Source organism: Myxocyprinus asiaticus, chromosome 15 (genome assembly GCF_019703515.2).
Source record: "Myxocyprinus asiaticus isolate MX2 ecotype Aquarium Trade chromosome 15, UBuf_Myxa_2, whole genome shotgun sequence".
NCBI classification, from domain to species: domain Eukaryota; kingdom Metazoa; phylum Chordata; class Actinopteri; order Cypriniformes; family Catostomidae; genus Myxocyprinus; species Myxocyprinus asiaticus.
The window spans coordinates 6,985,376-7,004,981 of NC_059358.1; the positions used below are offsets into that span (position 1 = coordinate 6,985,376).

Here is a 19,606-nt window from a genome sequence, read left to right on the forward strand (position 1 = left end):
TTCTGAAAATTGACATTTATTCACTTCATAGCATACATCTTACTGTAATTTGTGTCAACTCCATCAGACACACTTAAAAGCATGCTATTTTAGTTTGATCCATCCAACAAAATGATGACAGTGTTGACATGTTGAAGCTGTGACAGCAGAGACTTAAACATAGTTTGTTTAAAATATGAAAAAATATATAAAACTTACAAGACCATGTGTCCTACTGTTGCATTCACCATTAAAAGAAAGTTGGAAAGGGGCACTCAGAGTTATAGCTGACCAGAACATTCTCTGATTTATTCAGGATTATAAAAAAATCTGACGGAGTTGACACAAAGTGAGGACACAACTTTAATAGGCAGTTTTTTTTACTGAAAATATAATTTAAAGTTTACTTTATGTATTGTTTGTTATCTTACTTATCCATACCTTTCATTTGATATTTATATTTATGAATTTGTTTTAAACACTTTGGCAGTTTAACACTGTGACCTCTTGCTGAGGACAGGTTAAGTTACATGTGCTTCCAAGTATAGAGCATGCGTTAAAAAAATTTTTTTTAATTAAATTATTTCATAATATAAGTAATAAATGCCCTGAGTATACACATTTCCTTTAGACTGAACTTTTTCAGTATATTAATTATTATGAATTTCTTGATTTTTAACAAAAAGAGGACTTTTGTGTGTAGGACCTGTTTTGTCCCATATCTTAAGAATCAGTGCTTTATCGAATTCAGTACAAACTACAAAAATACAGGAATTCGGACACAGCTGTGGAATTCAATACTGCAGCCATAAGAGGAAAATTCTGTCATTATTTGCCCGCACCTTTGTTGATCTAAATCCATATGGCTTTCTTCTGTTAGAACCAAAATGAGACATTTTGCAGAATATCTGAGCTGCTCTTTTCCATACAAAAAAACAAAAAACAAACGATGACCAGGGATGTCGTGCTCCATAATGACAAAAAAAGACCTATAAAAATCAAAATGAAAAGGCATCAAGTATAACATTTTATCTGAAATAGCTGATACCTCAATAACAACTAGTGTAGAAAAACCTCATCGAAACAGCTGCACAGCAGTGCCGGACCGATTGAACAGATATTAATCATACAGAAATATGTAACCAGAATCTTCTGTTGTCTTTCAAAATGTAATGATTATTTTGCACATACAGTATAACTCAAAAATAAAGCTGAATATACAGTTCTGCTAGTGTCAAAAAAAAGGTCAAACAAAACTTTGTCAAACAGTCAAACAAAACTCAAACAAAACTTAGAATAACTTTCAAAGATTTCATGACACTAACCTTGAAACTCTTAGCAAATCCAATGATTAGTTCTTCCTCAAAAAGCACTCATTTTATCAAGTGCTCAATGCTGATTTCCAACAAATAGTAGCTAAAATTTTATCTGTTCATCACACAAAGCTATTGTATCATGGCCAGCAGCATATCACCCTCACCTTTTTGCCGAAAAAAGCTAAGCAGGGTTGAGCCTGACAAGTACCTGGATGGGAGTCCTTCTGGGGAACACTATGGTTGCTGCTGGATGAGGTGTTAGTGAGATTGGCACAGGGTGCTCACCCTGTGGTTTGTGTGGGTCCTAACGCCCCAGTATAGTGGCAGGAACGCTATAATGTAAAAAGGCACCATCTTTCGGATGAGAAGTTAAACCGAGATCCTGACTCTCTGTGGTTGTTAAAAATCCCAGGGCATTTCTTGAAAAGAGTATGGGTGTAACTCTGGTGTCCTGGCCAAATTCCCCCATTGGCCTCCATCATGGCTTCCTAATAATTCCCTAGATATATGAACTGGCAACATACTGCACTCTTCTCTCCACCAACAGCTGGTGTACGGTGGGCGTACTGGCGCACTATGTCTGCCGTCGCATCATCTAGGTGGTGGTTGAGGAGATTCCCTTGCTATGATGTAAAGCACTTTGAGTGCCAAGAAAAGCGCTATAAAAATGTAAGGAATTATAATTATTATGAGTCATACAGGCTACTTTTATTGTACTTTTATGGAGCTTCTTTGCATTTTGAAAGTCTGAGAACCACTTTTGACTATAAACCACCATCCACTTTCATTGTATAGACAAGAGCACTTTGTACATTTTCCAAAGATCCGCATTTTGTGTTCCTCGGAAGAAAAAACGTCATGGATTTGGAATGAAATGAGCAAATGATGACAGAGTTTTCATTTTTGGATGAACTATCCCACAATTCACATCTGCAAGAACAAGATTTTTGGACAGAGTCTGTCAAACCAAAAAGATAGTTTATACCAGCCTGATCTCATGAAAATTACGTGACCGTGGTAACATTTTTGCAAAATGAATTTATGTGCTTCTTTACATGTTTTGCTGCAGTATACCAGTGAAATGTCCAGCGAGGAGAGCCAAAAGCAAGCAAAAAGGTGTTGTAACCAGACCAGATTTTTATGGTGTATGTTAGATGAAGGTTTTAATGGGTAAAATGTACTTCCCTAACCTAAAACTTCAACCTAAGCCTAACCAATGGTGTCCTAAAAGCAATCGAGAGGTGAAAAAAAACAAACATCTTTACCCTAAACCAACACCTAAACCTAACCGATAGTGTCCTAAAAGCAAATGCGACATGAAAAGCACATTTTTTGATGAAACCACGTCAATTCGTGTCGCTTCCATGACCCTTTTGTCTCACATATCAGCTTGCTTGCTTGGCTAGGCTTGAACTGTGGTCTGCCGAGTCCAAAGTCCAACACTCTATCAGGTGAGCTTCCGTGCTAGCTAATCATGATGGAATAAGTATGCAAATGTAGGTGGTTCTGTAATACAAGCATTAAAATGTATTGTTTTTTAAGTGATTCATTACAGAAACTTTGTATTGTGAGTAATACAGCCAACAGTAAGTGTTTAGAAAGTCACAATTAGCCGATGTATTAGTAATTTGTGTAAAAGTGAATAAAACACACAGTTGTTCCAGCGCCTCTAGTGTTAATTTTACCAGGAAACTGCCACGAAATGCAGAAAGCAGCACATAAAAGTCAGTTCGCAAAAATGTATTTATAGTAATGTTCATTCTATGAGACTAGGTTGTTTTATACACACACTTCCAGTGTACTATTTATTAGATCTAGTGCTGGAGTATTACATTTGTGGGATTTAATTATCCTGGTAATCAGTTCTATTCAAGCTAGCTGGTGAATTATATCACAATGGTTTAAAAATGAAACTCAGCAGAAGAAGTTATGCCTTTCAGTGAGACACTGTAAATTGCACAGAAGTTCTGCACCCCATGCTGTCTTTCCAGCTGTTAGACTCCATTTGATCATTACATGACAATTCAGCACACAACAATTCCAGTTCAGGGCTGAATCACATGATTATGTGAAAGTGGAGTTGTCAGTCTGAATTTGGTGCAACAATGACATTACAGCCTGTTGTTCAAAGCCAGTGTTGAGGAAGATACTTTGAGACAGTATCTTGCAAGCTACTCACAATTGAAAGCAGTTTAAACGGTAACACTTTACAATAAGGTTCCGTTCGTTAATATTAGTCAATGCACTAGGTATCATGAACAAACAATTAACAATATATTGTTTAGTGCATTTATTAATCTTTGTTCATATTAGTTAATAAAAATACAATTGTTCACTGTTAGTTCATGTAAGGTCATAGTGCATTAACTAATGTTAACAAACACAACTTTTAATTTGAAAAATGTATAAATTATATGTTGAAATTAACATTAACTAAGATTTTAAAAAAGCTATAAAAGTATTGTTCACTGTTAGTTAATGTTAACTAATGTTGTTAACTAATGTTAACAAATGGAACCTTATTGTAAAGTGTTACTGTTTAAACTACAGTCAAGCTATTTTCTGAAACAGTAATTAGCTACACTAAAAGCTGCTTACAGAAAGTAGCTAACTACACTGAAGCTATTTAAGGGGGAACAAACTTAACTATCACATTATATTATTTATCATTTAATCAGAGAAGTATTTTCTAGCACAAAAACAATGCAGTGAACCTCAGAGACTTTGAAGTGAAATATCATGGCAGCACTTGTCTGATTCACAGTATCTCAAAATGATCAAACACAGTTTCAGTATGCATTTAAGGGAGGAAAAATTCGGACAGTACCGGTCCTGGTCGGCGCTGCGGAAGCGAGGGAGGATCATTTGGCGGAAGCTGCTGGTTCGGTCCAGTTTGGGCTGACTCTTGGCCCTTTTTATGGACCCCTTCAGTCTTCTACTGAGGAAACTCTAAGGAAATGAACAGACTCACAATTCATATGCATGGCATAACAATATCACAGACAACAAACCAAAGGAATGTATCTTTTGGATTGCATAGTCAAATATTTGAAATCTTCTCTGCTAAAAAGACCAGCTTAACCAGCATGCAATTCCCATGCTGGTTTGGTGCCAGCGTAGCCGTGCTTTTTATCAGCAAAACTTAGCTGATGTTTAGTGACACTGGTTGACAGCATGGTCTTCCTGATGAAGCTGGTTAAAGGGATAGTTCACCCCAAAATGAAAATGTTCTCATCATTTACTCACTCTTATGAAATCCCAGGTGTGTATGACTTTCTTTCTTCACCAGAACACATTTGAAGAAACATAAAAAATATCTTAGCTCAGTATGTCCTTAAAATGCAAGTGAATGAGGATTTCTCTTTTGAAGCTCCAAAAATCACAGACAGTCAGCATAAACGTCATCCATACGACACCAGCCGTTAAATGAATGTCCTCTAAAGTGACACAATCCCTTTTGGTGCGAAAAATGATAAATATTTAATTACTTTTTAAAATCTAAATCATGCTTCCTGTCAGCAGCAGTAAGCGAGTATGTCATAATCGCATTGGCATTTGAAACTGAGGCACATGCTTCACAGCTGGAAGAGCAGCGCTGTTCACAAGTGAGAAGGAGGAACACTGTACAGTATCTTGGTTGGTTTTGGTTTAGATCTGGATTGATCTGTTTCTTTACTCACAATGGTGCATTTGTGTGCTCATCCTGGATGTCTCAAAAGAGTGGAGAATATGAGATTACATCTATATCATGGCAATGGAATACATCACATGAGACACCGCTTGAAATCCACACTCTCAACGGAAGCCATGGTTTATAGTTAAAAAGTACTTAAATATTGATCTTTTTCGCACCAAGAGTGTTCGTACCACTTTTGAAGACATTAACTTAACTGTTGGAGTCATATTGATGACGTTTATGCTGACTGTCTGTGATTTTTGGAGCTTCAAAAGAGAAAACTCCATTCACTTGCATTTTAGGGACCTACTGAGCTAAGACATTTTTCTATTTTTCTTCAAATGTGTTCTGGTGAAGAAAAAAAGTCATACATGCCTGGGATATCATGAGGGTGATTTTTGGGTGAACTATCCCTTTAAGCTGTGGGAACAGCACCCAAAACACAACATTAGTTGGAGACCAGCAATGCTAGTCTTTTCAGCAGGGTTGATAAAGCATTTGTGTAAATGCACAATTAAAATCTAAAGCATCTAAAGATGAAGAGTGTAATTTCTGCGACACTAGTGGCATTAAACTGAATAGCAAACAGGTTGTCTCAAACCCAAACTCATGCCATTAACTGAAGTTGACATTTCAAACATACTGTTTACTGCATACTGCTTAGTACAGTATGTACTGTAAACTGCATACTACTTTAAAAAATAGTATGCAAAACTGAATGCATTATGCAATGATGAATGTTTCAAACGGTAGCATGTTACATGGTTGTCACCAATGTTATTATAGTTTTGGATTTTTTATTAAGTTTTTATTTCTATTTTATATCAATCTGTCATTCCAAATTAGTTTTCTCAGTTTGAGTTTAGTTAGTTTTTATTTTAGCTTTAGTTATTTTAGTTTTAGTATTTTTCATGGCTGCCAAAGCAGAAGCATTTACTGGTATCATTTAATAATGTATAACATCACTACATTTCTCAAGGCAGTCTTGTGTTACCTCTATCTAGTTGTCTTATCGTGTTTCATTTGGATTGTAAATTTTGCACATTTTATAACATTGGGTGAATATGGGCTGTAGTTCCATACAATGCGGTACAAAACCTTGAAGCTCCAAAAAGCACATAAAGGTAGCATGCCTTTTAACTGTAAATCATGACATCAGCAGTCTCATTGGTGATCTTTCCTGTAGACTGCAATTGCAAGATTTATAGTGAAAAAGGAGTTACAATTTGGCCTGTTCTCACCCAAAACTGATTTGATTTCTTCAGAAGACATGAATTAAACCACTTAAGGATTACTTTATGTTACCTTTATATGCTTTTTAGAGCTTCAAAGATTTTGACCCTGTTGACTTGTGTTGACTGGGATATTTCTATAATATCTTTGCTTGTGTTCAGCAGAAGAAAGAAAGTCAAACACATCTGGGATGGCATGAAGATGAATAAATAATAAGAGAATTGTCATTTTTGGGCAAAATCTTTCTCTTTTTTGTCCTTTTTTTTTTTTTTTTTTACCTTTTTGAGGTTTTAAATTGATGATTTTTACATTGGGTGTGGCAGAGATCATTTCATGACCACCGGTGGGAAAAGCAATGGTAAAGAAAATAACAAAAATTTGAGGTGTAATGTTTGTAAATGTTACATAATGATTTATGATGTAAAAGTGTTACAAAATATAAAAAAAATTATTCTAAATACTTTCTAGATATTTTCTAGAGAATAATTTTCCTCTGGGATTTTGTCAAAAGAGGGTCTTCAAAGGTTCTACTTCTCAGTATTAATAATTTCTTCATTTTTGATTTTGTCTAAGTTAGAAGACATCCTAAGCTTTCTTCAAAGGTATTATGTCAGGTTATGTGTGTTTGGATCATAATTAAAAGTGCCAAGAAATGTAACATTTCCAAAAGTGTCCTACTTTGCCCAAAACTAAAACTAAACTAAAACTGAAATGAATCCGAGATAATTTTTATTTTAGTTAGTTTTGGAGTTAAGATAAAGTATTTTAATTTCGTTTTTTTTGTTTTTTTATTTTATTTTAGTTAACGAAAATTGTTTTAGTTAGTTTTTATTTTAGTTTTTGTTAACTACAATAACACTGGTTGTCACATGACCGCATGATGTTGCATATTTAATCCAAGTTCTTGTAAAAATGTCTCAACTTTTGGCAGTCTAGTCAAATAATGAGGATGGCTTGCTTCTAGTTGTCTCTGCATGTAAAACTCAGATAACAGAAAGCATTTTAACAACCAAAAAATTGCACACTTCATCTTTAGCAAAACTTTGGTTGAAATGTCAGATCAAATATGCTTTAAAAACATAAATTCAAAACTAGATATAAAAAGATAGCATGGAGTCAAGTAAAAAAAGAAAAATAAGAATGTACAATAAAAATAATTATAATATTAAACTAATTTATATATTATGTATGTACTGTATATCAGGATATATACAGTATATTTTTACATTATGTATACATACAGTTGCATCTCAATAAATTAGAATGTCGTGGAAAAGTTAATTTATTTCAGTAATTCAACTCAAATTGTGAAACTCGTGTATTAAATAAATTCAGTGCACACAGACTGAAGTAGTTTAAGTCTTTGGTTCTTTTAATTGTGATGATTTTGGCTCACATTTAACAAAAACCCACCAATTCACTATCTCAAAAAATTAGAATATGGTGACATGCCAATCAGCTAATCAACTCAAAACACCTGCAAAGGTTTCCTGAGCCTTCAAAATGGTCTCTCAGTTTGGTTCACTAGGCTACACAATCATGGGGAAGACTGCTGATCTGACAGTTGTCCAGAAGACAATCATTGACACCCTTCACAAGGAGGGTAAGCCACAAACATTCATTGCCAAAGAAGCTGGCTGTTCACAGAGTGCTGTATCCAAGCATGTTAACAGAAAGTTGAGTGGAAGGAAAAAGTGTGGAAGAAAAAGATGCACAACCAGCCAAGAGAACCGCAGCCTTATGATTGTCCAGCAAAATCGATTCAAGAATTTGGGTGAACTTCATAAGGAATGGACTGAGGCTGGGGTCAAGGCATCAAGAGCCACCACACACAGACATGTCAAGGAATTTGGCTACAGTTGTCGTATTCCTCTTGTTAAGCCACTCCTGAACCACAGACAACATCAGAGGTGTCTTACCTGGGCTAAGGAGAAGAAGAACTGGACTGTTGCCCAGTGGTCCAAAGTCCTCTTTTCAGATGAGAGCAAGTTTTGGATTTCATTTGGAAACCAAGGTCCTAGAGTCTGGAGGAAGGGTGGAGAAGCTCATAGCCCAAGTTGCTTGAAGTACAGTGTTAAGTTTCCACAGTCTGTGATGATTTGGGGTGCAATGTCATTTGCTGGTGTTGGTCCATTGTGTTTTTTGAAAACCAAAGTCACTGCACCCGTTTACCAAGAAATTTTGGAGCACTTCATGCTTCCTTCTGCTGACCAGCTTTTTAAAGATGCTGATTTCATTTTCCAGCAGGATTTGGCACCTGCCCACACTGCCAAAAGCACCAAAAGTTGGTTAAATGACCATGGTGTTGGTGTGCTTGACTGGCCAGCAAACTCACCAGACCTGAACCCCATAGAGAATCTATGGGGTATTGTCAAGAGGAAAATGAGAAACAAGAGACCAAAAAATGCAGATGAGCTGAAGGCCACTGTCAAAGAAACCTGGGCTTCCATACCACCTCAGCAGTGCCACAAACTGATCACCTCCATGCCACGCTGAAATGAGGCAGTAATTAAAGCAAAAGGAGCCCCTACCAAGTATTGAGTACATATACAGTAAATGAACATACTTTCCAGAAGGCCAACAATTCACTAAAAATGTTTTTTTTATTGGTCTTATGATGTATTCTAATTTTTTGAGATTGTGAATTGGTGGGTTTTTGTTAAATGTGAGCCAAAATCATCACAATTAAAAGAACCAAAGACTTAAACTACTTCAGTCTGTGTGCACTGAATTTATTTAATACACGAGTTTCACAATTTGAGTTGAATTACTGAAATAAATGAACTTTTCCACGACATTCTAATTTATTGAGATGCACCTGTGTATATATATATATATATATATATATATATATAATATACAAATTATTATAATATAAATTATAACAAATTAGATTACCTGATGTACAATTCTTGTAACTGATTGAAATTATATTCAGTGCATATGATAAAACACTTGTGCAATGTTGCACTATCCACAGTCAACCAATAGTGGGAAGTATTGCTTTATTAATATTTCTTGTCACCCATAGTAAAAAGTATAAAACAGCAATGTAAAAAAAAAACGTCTCACTAACTCTGTGTCCCCAAGGCTTTACAAGACATGCAATCTCATATACAACCTTAAAATTCACACAGCTATTGCAAGCCACCAACAGAAGAATGTTTAGACACACAATAGCGGTTCTAGCTTGTATGGCGCCCTGGGCAAAACCCGCAAAAGGTTGTGTGTGTGTGTGTGTGGGGGGGATTGTAAAATTAGTTTTCATCTTAGGTGTGCAGCTATCTATTTTTAGTTTCTGTTTTGTGTAAAACAGTATACATTTTAAGAAATATAAAATTAATGTTTGAAAATCTCACTGGGATACCCTTCTAAAAATGTCCCATAAAAGAGTTTTCCAGAGTTTGCAGAGGCAAGCATCACTATTACTAGTGCTCATACTGTAATTGTGCAAACCCCTAACTCTTAAATATTACATTTTTGTGTCTACAGTAACTCATCACACCTTTTGTGCTTCAGATACAGTATGAATGAAATTACTATTATTTCTAAGGGATCTTACCAACAATTTTTGCCTGGTGGATGATAAATTGGGCGAAAAATCTGATGAACTGACATTGAAGGAGGGACCCAAGCTAAATCTAGGGACTTGAATATCAAAGAGACTTGAGGTTGTGCTTTTTTGACATGTAATTGCACACCTAGCAACCATCCACAACACCTAGAAATGCCCTAACAACCAATCAGAACACACTAACAGTGTACTAACATTGTTTCAAATTCTTGTGGTTCATTCATCCTACGAATGGCTTACTTATAGTTGCCTTTGCATATTAAGATGGGATAAGAGAAAGTATTTTAACATAGGTAAAAAAAATCACCTTTGGGATACAAAACAAATGTATAAATTGTATTGTCATTAATCATAATATTAAAAAAGACCAAAATACCTACTTTGGTATATCACAATGAACTGCAATGACCCAATATATTTGATGAACGCAGACAGAATGAGTCAAACATTGGCTGTGTAGCAGATGAACATGTTTTCTTCCTGCGTGACTAACTGTTTGTCTAACACCTTCGAACTGCACATCGGACACTCGAACTTAAGCAAAAGCTGTGTCAGAGAAAACTCAGCTGTTAGTGATAGTTTGGGATATCGATATTTTGAAGTATAGTGACATTTTACCTTACAACTGTGATATTATAATGCAAATACATTTTTATTATTTTAATATTTAAAGTTACATTTTACATTAATATTTTGGCAAAAATATACACATACTGCGGAATTAGGACAACGCAAACTCGATTATTTCTATTTGACCAAAATGCAAACTCAGAACAAGCAAATAATATAAGTCTATAACTTCTTTAATTTGTAAAAGTATGTCCATTCACATTCTCCTTTGTAAGCTAAAAAATACTGATTAGGAAAATGATTTTTTAGCAGTGTTGCCCAAAGCAGAATCAAATGAGAAAAAGTGAGTAAAAGATCGTAATATTTAACATTTTTAAATCGTAAAACACTAAACATGAAGAATGGCATTATTATAATTTTGCAACCCATAAACCTCACAAATTGTTGTTCAATGTATGCTTAAAACAAGAAGAAAAAAATTGCTAAATTCCAAAAATTTACTTATTTCAAGATATATTCTCTGAAACAAATTAGAATCTTGATATAGAATATCAAGCATTTTTTTTTCTTCTCAAGTGCATTTATCTTGCTTTAAGGATATTTCTACAGGAAAACACGTTTTTTTTTTTGCAGTCTTGCCCAAAGCACCATAGTTCAATGAAGATAGATTAGAAACAAGTGAGTAAAAGATCACAGCAAAATATCACACTTTTGAATTGCAATAAACTAAACACAAATAAGATATTGACTGAACATCGTATTGCCAGGTCCTTGCTGATTCTCACCTTAGTTTGATAACATACCTCAACAGAGGGCAGTGGCGCCACCCTGGGTCCAGTCTCTGGATTAGAACCCACAACCTTCCACTCACCAGCAGCCCAATGAGAGAGCGGGGCCAAGTGAGGGAGAGTGAGAGAGAGAGGCGGGAAGAGAGGAAGGGAACGAGTGAGCAGAGGGGTGCTCACTCGCTGTTGAGGCTGTGAACAGGAGAGGGCGCTAGAGAGAGACGGGGACAGAGCAGGTGACAGGGGCCAAGGAGGAGTGCACGCTGACCTGTAGCCGGTCGACGGTGATGCAAAAGGATGCGCCGAGGACTGGAGAGAGAGGGAAAGGGATTGGGGACAGGATGGAGGGGTACTCACGGATTGTCGGAAGGGTTGAGGGGGGGCAGTGGGTGGGATCTCCATGCTTGGCTGTTTCCCGATGGCGATGCTTTTTCGCCGAAGCCGAGCGTTGTCTGAAAGAGAGATAGTGAGAGAGACATAAGCTAATCATTTAAAGGGATGGTACACCCAAAACTGAATCACAAACTGTATAGCTTCTTTTTCCCCCGCACAGTAAAAATAAATAAATAAATAAATAAATAAATAACAATAATAATTTTCCTGTACAAATACTGAATCTAAACATTCTTAAAACAAGATAAATTTACTTCAGAAGCAAAATGACAAGATGTTTTGTCAAGAGAAATCTAGCAAAATTTTCTAAGATTTATGCTTATAACAAGAAAAAAGAAAAAAGAAAAAGAAAAGGTAAGTTTGCCTTTTGCCAATTGTAAAATAGTTTTTACTTGATTTAAGCATAAACCCCACTAAACTATGTTTGATTTCTCTGAAAACAAGACTTAAAGGGATAGTTCACCCAAAAATGAAAATTCTCTCATCATTTACTCACCCTCATGCCATCCCAGATGCATATGATTTTCTTTCTTCTGCAGAAAACAAATCATAACAAAAAATTTTTAGAATAATATTTCAGCTATGTAGGTCCTCACAAATTTTGAAGCTCCAAAAGCACATACTGAAAAGACAGCAAAAAAGTAATCCATAAGACACCAGTGATTTAATCCATGTCTTCTGAAGTGATACAATAAGTGTGGGTGAGAAACAGATCAATATTTCAGTCCTTAATTATATCAATCTCCATGTTCACTTAAACATTCTTCTTCTTCTTTTGTTTTTGGCAATTCTCATTCTTTTTGCATATCACCACCTGCTGGGGAGGGAGGAGAATTTATTGTAAAAAAAGAACTTAAATATTGAGCAGTTTCTCACCCACACCTATCATATCGCTTCTGAATATATGGATTTAACAACTGGAGTCTTATGGATTACTTTTTCTGCCTTTATGTGCTTTTGAGGCTTCAAAAATTTGTTTCGCATTCACTTGCATTGTATGGATCTACAGAGCTGAAATATTCTTCTAAAAATCTTTGTGTTCTGCAGAAGAAAGAAAGTCATACAAATTTGAGATGGCATGAGGGTGAGTAAATGATGAGAGAATTTATATTTTTGGTTGAACTATCCCTTTAATATCTTATTCCACTTTACAAATATTTTTTTCTTTTTTTAAGGATGCTTAGATATTTTACCAGAAAATACTCAGACAACAATACTCAGAAAATGAGTGCAAGATTTTGGACAGAATTTTAGCCATTCAATTGCATTGCATCTTTTCCATACAGTAAAAGTGAATGGTGTCTGAGGCTGCCATTCTGCCTAACATCTCCTTTTGTGTTCTATGGAAGACAATAAGTCATACAGGTTTGGAACAACATAAGGGTTACAACAAAGTAAATGAATTTTGGGGTGAACTCTCCCTTTAATTAAAAGTACAACAAAAAAAAAATATTTATTTTTTTTCACTTTGTACACCTAAATGGAATAGTACTTTTTAGGGATTCAACAATCGATCGACCACCAATCAGCCAATATTAGTCCTAAACTATAGTGACCAGAGACTGACTGATCATGCTTAAAATTATGGCTGATTAACAGATATGATATGGAGAAACTGGTAATAAAAATAATATTTTCTATTATCTTAAATTCTATATCATTTACATTTATTCATGTAGCATTTAGCATTTATCTAGAGTGACTTACAAATGAGGAATAAATGTTGGCTATTCACAAAATTTTTGAGAGTAATTTTGTTGGCCACCATGTTAAGATGACTGTTTTTTGCAGAATAAAAAGACTTATGGGTGACAAAAACTGTAAGTAGGGTATTTCTAATTTAGTGTGGCCACACATGAAGTACAGTACTTATATCCAGTACAAATATATAGTTATGGCCTTATGATCAGTCATGATCATAGACAGATGTTCTTGAATAAAATGTGAAATTAAAAGTAGATCCTGTGTCTAAATAATTGAGTACTGTACAATGATGATCCAGTTCAGTTATCCAGACCAATTGGAGTCTTTTTCTGCTTTACAAAATGGAAGGCTGCCCGCAACTTGGACGAAAAAGGGTCCTTAGATTGGGGTCCTTAGAAATCGTCTCCAGTTACGCACGTAACCTCGGTTCCCTTAGATGAAGGGAACGAGACATTGCTATGGGGTAAGTACTTTCCTCGATTACCTAATTGAAACTCTTGTAAAATGACGCCAATCTTCTGATTGGCAATGAGCATCATTACATCAGATTTTCTGACTGAGGGACAGAGGTCATTACTCATTCCTCAAATCACTGAAGTAGTACTGCAGCCAGCTTTCGCAATATCCTGTTCCCTTCATCTCAGGCAACCGATGTTACATGTGTAACCGGAGACGTTCCTTTTCAATTCAGTTCATTTCGACACTTCGGCTATGGCGAACAGAATCCCATCCCACCGCACTACGTGACGTCACACTACCAGTGGTAAAACACTTAAATACGGACATGTAAAAAAGTCACAGGCCTGCAGGCCGATGACTTGTAGATACAGTATGCCTTAAGTGTATATATATATATATATATATATATATATATATATATATATATATATATATATATATATATATAATATATATAAATATAATGAATAACCCCACATGGGTAATACCAGATGGGGGCTAATATTGTCCGGGAATCTATTTAGATCACACAGTGTGATTTTAACCCTTTTGCAACCCTGGTTAGAAAAGTAGGTTTATTTATAGGGAGTGCTTGAGACATCAGAGGGGGTATTATAACCACAGCTTACATATTGGTAGCTGTATTAATTAACTGATAGCCTACCCATAACAGAGGGTTTTGGCATACCTGTTGGATATATAAAAAGCACTCTAAACAGAGAGGACTTATGAAGAGATAGATGCCATGTCCAGGTTGTAAAACCTCGCAAGCATTTTTTTGCGAAGATCAGCCTGTTGCCAGACATATGTCTTGTAAGGACACACCATTTGTCCATGCCCATGAAAAGGCCATCCTCTAGCTGAATGTGCTTTTGTACGCCAATAGGGAAATTGCCAATTGATGGCAACTGCATCAACAATCCAGTGAGAGAGCCTCTGTTTGGAGACGGACATGCCTTTCGTACGACCTCCATAACAAATAAAGAGCTGATCCGGCAGTCAAAACTGGCTGGTGTGATCAACATACTGTATGTGTGTAATGCCCGCACAGGGCATAACAAATGCATAGACAGCTCTTAATCTGAACTAAATGGTGGGGGACAGATGGCTTGCATACAGACCACCTAAACCCTGAAGGGCGTTGATAAAACCTTAGGCACGAAAACTATTCTAGGTTTAATTGTGTCCTTTGAAAGACCTGGTCCGAACTTCAGATATGAGCTGTCAGTCGACAGCGCCTGTATGTCACCCACCCCTTTAAATGAGGCCAAAGCTAACAGGAGCATGGTCTTTAATGAAAGCACTTGCAACGACAGATTCCAAAGGCTCAAACAGGGGCTCATGAGTGACTTCAGCACTATTAGGTCCCAAGTCAACACCATAGCAGGGCGAGGAGCATTCGGTCGTCTCGCTCCTCTAAGGAATTTTATGATCAGATCATGTCTGCCTATAGAGGAACCCACATCCGGGGCATGAAATGCTATAATAGTAACTAAATGAACCTTAAGCGTTGACAGGGTAAGACCAGCGTCTAATCGCTCTTGAAGGAATGCAAGAATCTCAGCTATGGAGCAATTCAATGTGTCTTCACAATTTGCAAACACCTGCCATTTTAGTGCATAGAGGCTCCTCATGGATGGTGCTCTAGCCTGTAAAATGGTGTTTATTACCAACTGAGCCAATTCTGGCTGGATCGATGTGCTCCATTCAGAGGCCACACATGCAGGTTCCACAGCTCTGGCTGGGGATGCCAAATTGTGCCTTGCACTTGAGAGAAGAGGTCCCTCCTCAGTGATACAGTATTTCCCACGGGGAGCCGTCCAATACCTTTATCATCTCTGGAAACCAGGACTGATTGGGCCATTTTGGCGCAATCAACAGGATCGTTTCCTCATCATCTCAGATTTTGCTGATGACAGAATGAAGGAGGCATCCTGGGGGAACCACATATTTGCATTTCGCAGGCCATTTGTCGCACGTAGGGAGAGGAGATGACGCTTGCTCCATTGGAGGAGGTGTTCTCAGTATTTTCTGAAAAGACTTCAGTGGAAGTGTTTTTCCCAATTTGAATTGAGACAGACACTGAAGAAAGGCCTGAATGCGCTCGCTCGTGAGGTGTGCACGCATGCTCACAGAGTCGAGTTGATCCCCTAAAAAGGAGATTTGTTGGATGGGGTAAAGTGTGCTTTTCACCCAGATGGCATTCAGACCCAGGCTTTTTAAATGGCAAAGCAAGAAGTCTCTGTGTTCACTCAACAAAGCCTCTGATTGGGTTAGTAGCAGCCAATCACTGAGGTTATTCGACACATGTACACCGTTCAATTTCAATGGGGCGAGCACCGCATCGATACATTTTGTGAACGTGCGGGGAGCCAGAGACAGACTGAAAGGAAGGACTTTGAATTGATACATAGTTCCCTCAAACATGGATCTCAAAAACCACCTGTGACTCAGTGCAATTGATACATGAATGTATGCGTCCTTCTGGTCTATTGACGGAACCAGTCCTGTGGATGCATGTGCGAGAAGACCTGTTTCTGAGTTAAAATTTTTAATGGCCGCTTCGTGAGCACACGATTCAAGTGTCTCAGGTCTATAATGGTCTGGAGCCTGCTGCCTTTCTTTGGAATGAGAAAATAAAAGCTGTAAACCCTGCTGTGGCGTCGCAGTCTTGGACAGTCTCTATCGAGTTCTTCAAGAGGAGATTGTGAATTTCTGCACGTAATACCGGCGCATCCTGTAGAAAGACCACAGATGGCAGAACTTCATTGAAGTGAGGTGTTCGGCATACGAACTGAATCGTATAGCAGTGTTGTATTGTTTTTAGCATCCAATGTCACATGCCCATGAGGGCTCACCACGCGTCTGCGCAGTGAGACAACGGGCTTATTGATTCGCTCACTACAGGAGACAGAGCGGCGCTCACCATAGAGAAGCAGTTGATCATTGTGTGTGAGGTGTGACATTTGTGTATCATCCCAGCAAACTCTGGTGGGGGAAAGAGCAACATGTAAATGTGCGTTTGTCTCATGCATTCAAGAACCTTCTCTTGTGTGAGAACACTGTTTATGTGAAGACAATACACAGAAACACATTTGAGCACCATCCGGGAAACCTACAGTGGGGATTGAGCAGCATGACTGTGTGCTTCTCGAATAGGTGTGATAAGTACATTTCTGATTCATGCCACATAGTTAATGTGAATGCAATACACAGAAACAGCATGTGTGAAGCCTCCCAGCGAACACCGTTGGGGAGGGGAAGCGAACAACACGCAAGCGCTTTCTGTTTTAGTGAGAACATTGTTTATATGAAAACCATCATACAGAAATAACATACAGTATATGCAAACTCCCAGCGAACTACAGCGCATGCGTCTCGAGCAGGAGCAGCGCGAGCGGACACAACAAGCACTTTCTCTATTGTGTGAGAGCATTGCTTGTGTGAACATAACACACAAAAAACATGTTTGTCTATCATCCCGGCATACCCAGCAGGGATGAGCAGCAAGCGCATTTCTGTTTCTCGTGAGAACACAAAGCAGAAACATTCTGTCTACCATCCTGCCGTTCCCGGCGAGGATGAGTAATGTGCGAATGTGCGCATCACGAGCAGCAAGCACATTTCTGTTACTTGTGAGAACAAAGCAGAAACACATTTGCCTACCATCCCGGCGTTCCCGGTGAAGATTAGTAACGTGCGGATGTGCATGTCATGAGCAGCGAGCGCATTTCTGTTTCTTGTGAGAACAAAGCAGAAACAAATTTGTCTACCATCCCGGAGTTCCCGGTGAGGATGAGTAACATATGAATGCATGCGTCACAAGCAGTAAGCGCATTTCTGTTTCTTATGAGAACACAAAGCAGAAACACATCTGTCTACCATCCAGGCGTTCCTGACGAGGATGAGTAACGTGCGAATGTGTGCACCACGAGCAATAAGCGGATTTCAGTTTTTTGAAAAAGCACAACACCAAAACTTATTTGTTTACCATCCCCGCGTACTCAGCGGGGATGAGCAGTGTGTAACTATGTGCGAGTTAGCATGCAAGCCGGATCTATCTTTCCGGCTCAGCTGAAGGAGATAACTGTAAACTGAGCTCTTCAACTGCCCACGAGAGGACACAAATCAGCTCTGTATCAGTGGCATGTGTGCGCTCCTCACCGTCACTGGGGGAAGGGATGGCAATGATGATGTGATCCGCGTTTTAAGAGTGGTACAAGCACATCTTTTAAAAACATGTCGCATTCTGCTGCTGCCCCTGACTGGGAGAAACACATGCAGTCCTGTGAGTAAACAAACACGGAAGATGTGAGATGTGAAGACCAGCGTCTCTGCTTTGGCCTGTCAGCTTGTCTATCAATAAGTCTGATCAAAGTGATTTTATAAAAATATATTCTACAAGTATTTTTTCAAACTTATAGTTATATTTTCGGAATTACAACTATATATTCAGGATTTACATTTATATATTCAGATTTTATATAATTATTTCCTGTTTGGTCCCCCATAAATATCATTTTCAGCAGTCATTTCTCTAGTCTTCTAAGAATATACTGTTATCTAATCCTTAAGAAATCATTCTAATGTGCTAATTTGGTACTGAAGAAACATTTATTTTTGTTAGAGCAATTGAAAATGGTTGTGCTACTTAATGAAGTATGGAAATCATAATATAGAGTCTTTTCCTGTCGCTGATTTATGTATTTATTTATTTTGACAGACAGAGATAAAGGGTATTCCATTTAGTAATGTTTTTAAAAGAAGAAATCAAAGTGGATCTAACCAGTAGAGAGAGGGAAGTGGACGGCCCAGATGTACAGCAACGAGTCTCCTCACAGATCTGTAGTGTGTTTATATATATATATATATATATATATATATATATATATATATATATATATATATATATATATAAATTATAAAAATGGTGCAAAATAATGTTTCAAGCCGGTAAGAAAAATGTATGGCCGGTAAATTTTCTCAAATCATCCTCCATTGGCAGGTGAGGCAAAAGCGTAATTTTGGACCAAGAGTGCAGTGTATTAAAACTTGAAAGACAACAAGAAAGAAACCAGCCTAACACTAGGCACGAGAGACAGGCACTTGCAAACAAAGTGCTTATTGATTGCCGTCCTTGAGTGAGTACCAACTCCAGAATCGCACTTATTGGCAGAGCTGTAGACACGACTATTGCTCAAGAACGTCTTGTGTCATTAAAATAAGACCAACAGAAGCAAATGAATGGCCAGTGTAATGAATATAGAGGTGCTGGGAGGGGAACAGAATGAAAGAATCAGTCCTCCACCACCACACCATCATTCTCTCCTGTTCTGTGCTGCGATAACCCTCTCATAAATCTGGGTGTAAATACTCTCTCCAGCCAGTGCAATCTGTCTCTCTCTCTCTCTCTCTCTCTCACACACACACACACACACACACACAGTAACACAGGCATACAATTCTCTCGCCTGGCACCCACGCAACTCTTTTACATAAATCAAATAGTGTATTTAACCATCTCCCCGCCTCTCTCTTTTTTATGAAAGCATTTTCCTTCTCTTCACCTCTCATGTCCATTTCCATTTCATTCTCTAGACGCTTTTCACTTTCAATTTCACCTGTTCTTCACGTAAGCCCTCAAGTTTCAAAATCTCACCCCTATCCATCCATCCATCCATCCGTAACAATTAAATATTTTAAATACAGTATTTTACATACTGATTAATCTGAGGCCACTGTTATTGTAATATTGGCTATTGAAAAGATGTGAAAATAGAAATGTAACACCTGTTGTAAAGTACTGGATGCTAATAGGTCAATTCTTGGTACACAGTAGTAGTAACAGGTAAAGCTGGGCGATATAGCTAAAAATAATTAAATTTCAATATTTTTCAGCTTTTTGATGATATTTAAT

General features: G+C 37.5%; 1 protein-coding gene across 7 annotated transcripts in view; it reads right to left on the reverse strand.

Moving 5' to 3' along the window:
* LOC127453083 (ras/Rap GTPase-activating protein SynGAP-like) overlaps window positions 1–19,606 on the reverse strand; it is a 178,992-nt gene that overhangs the window by 59,847 nt on the left and 99,539 nt on the right. For all 7 annotated transcript variants that reach the window (XM_051719144.1, XM_051719142.1, XM_051719138.1 and 4 more), the window contains 2 exons: window positions 11,491–11,585; window positions 4,123–4,244 (listed from right to left, as the gene is read on the reverse strand). In XM_051719144.1, coding sequence (XP_051575104.1) covers window positions 4,123–4,244; window positions 11,491–11,585 — 217 coding nt within the window. The remainder of the gene's footprint in view (window positions 1–4,122; window positions 4,245–11,490; window positions 11,586–19,606) is intronic.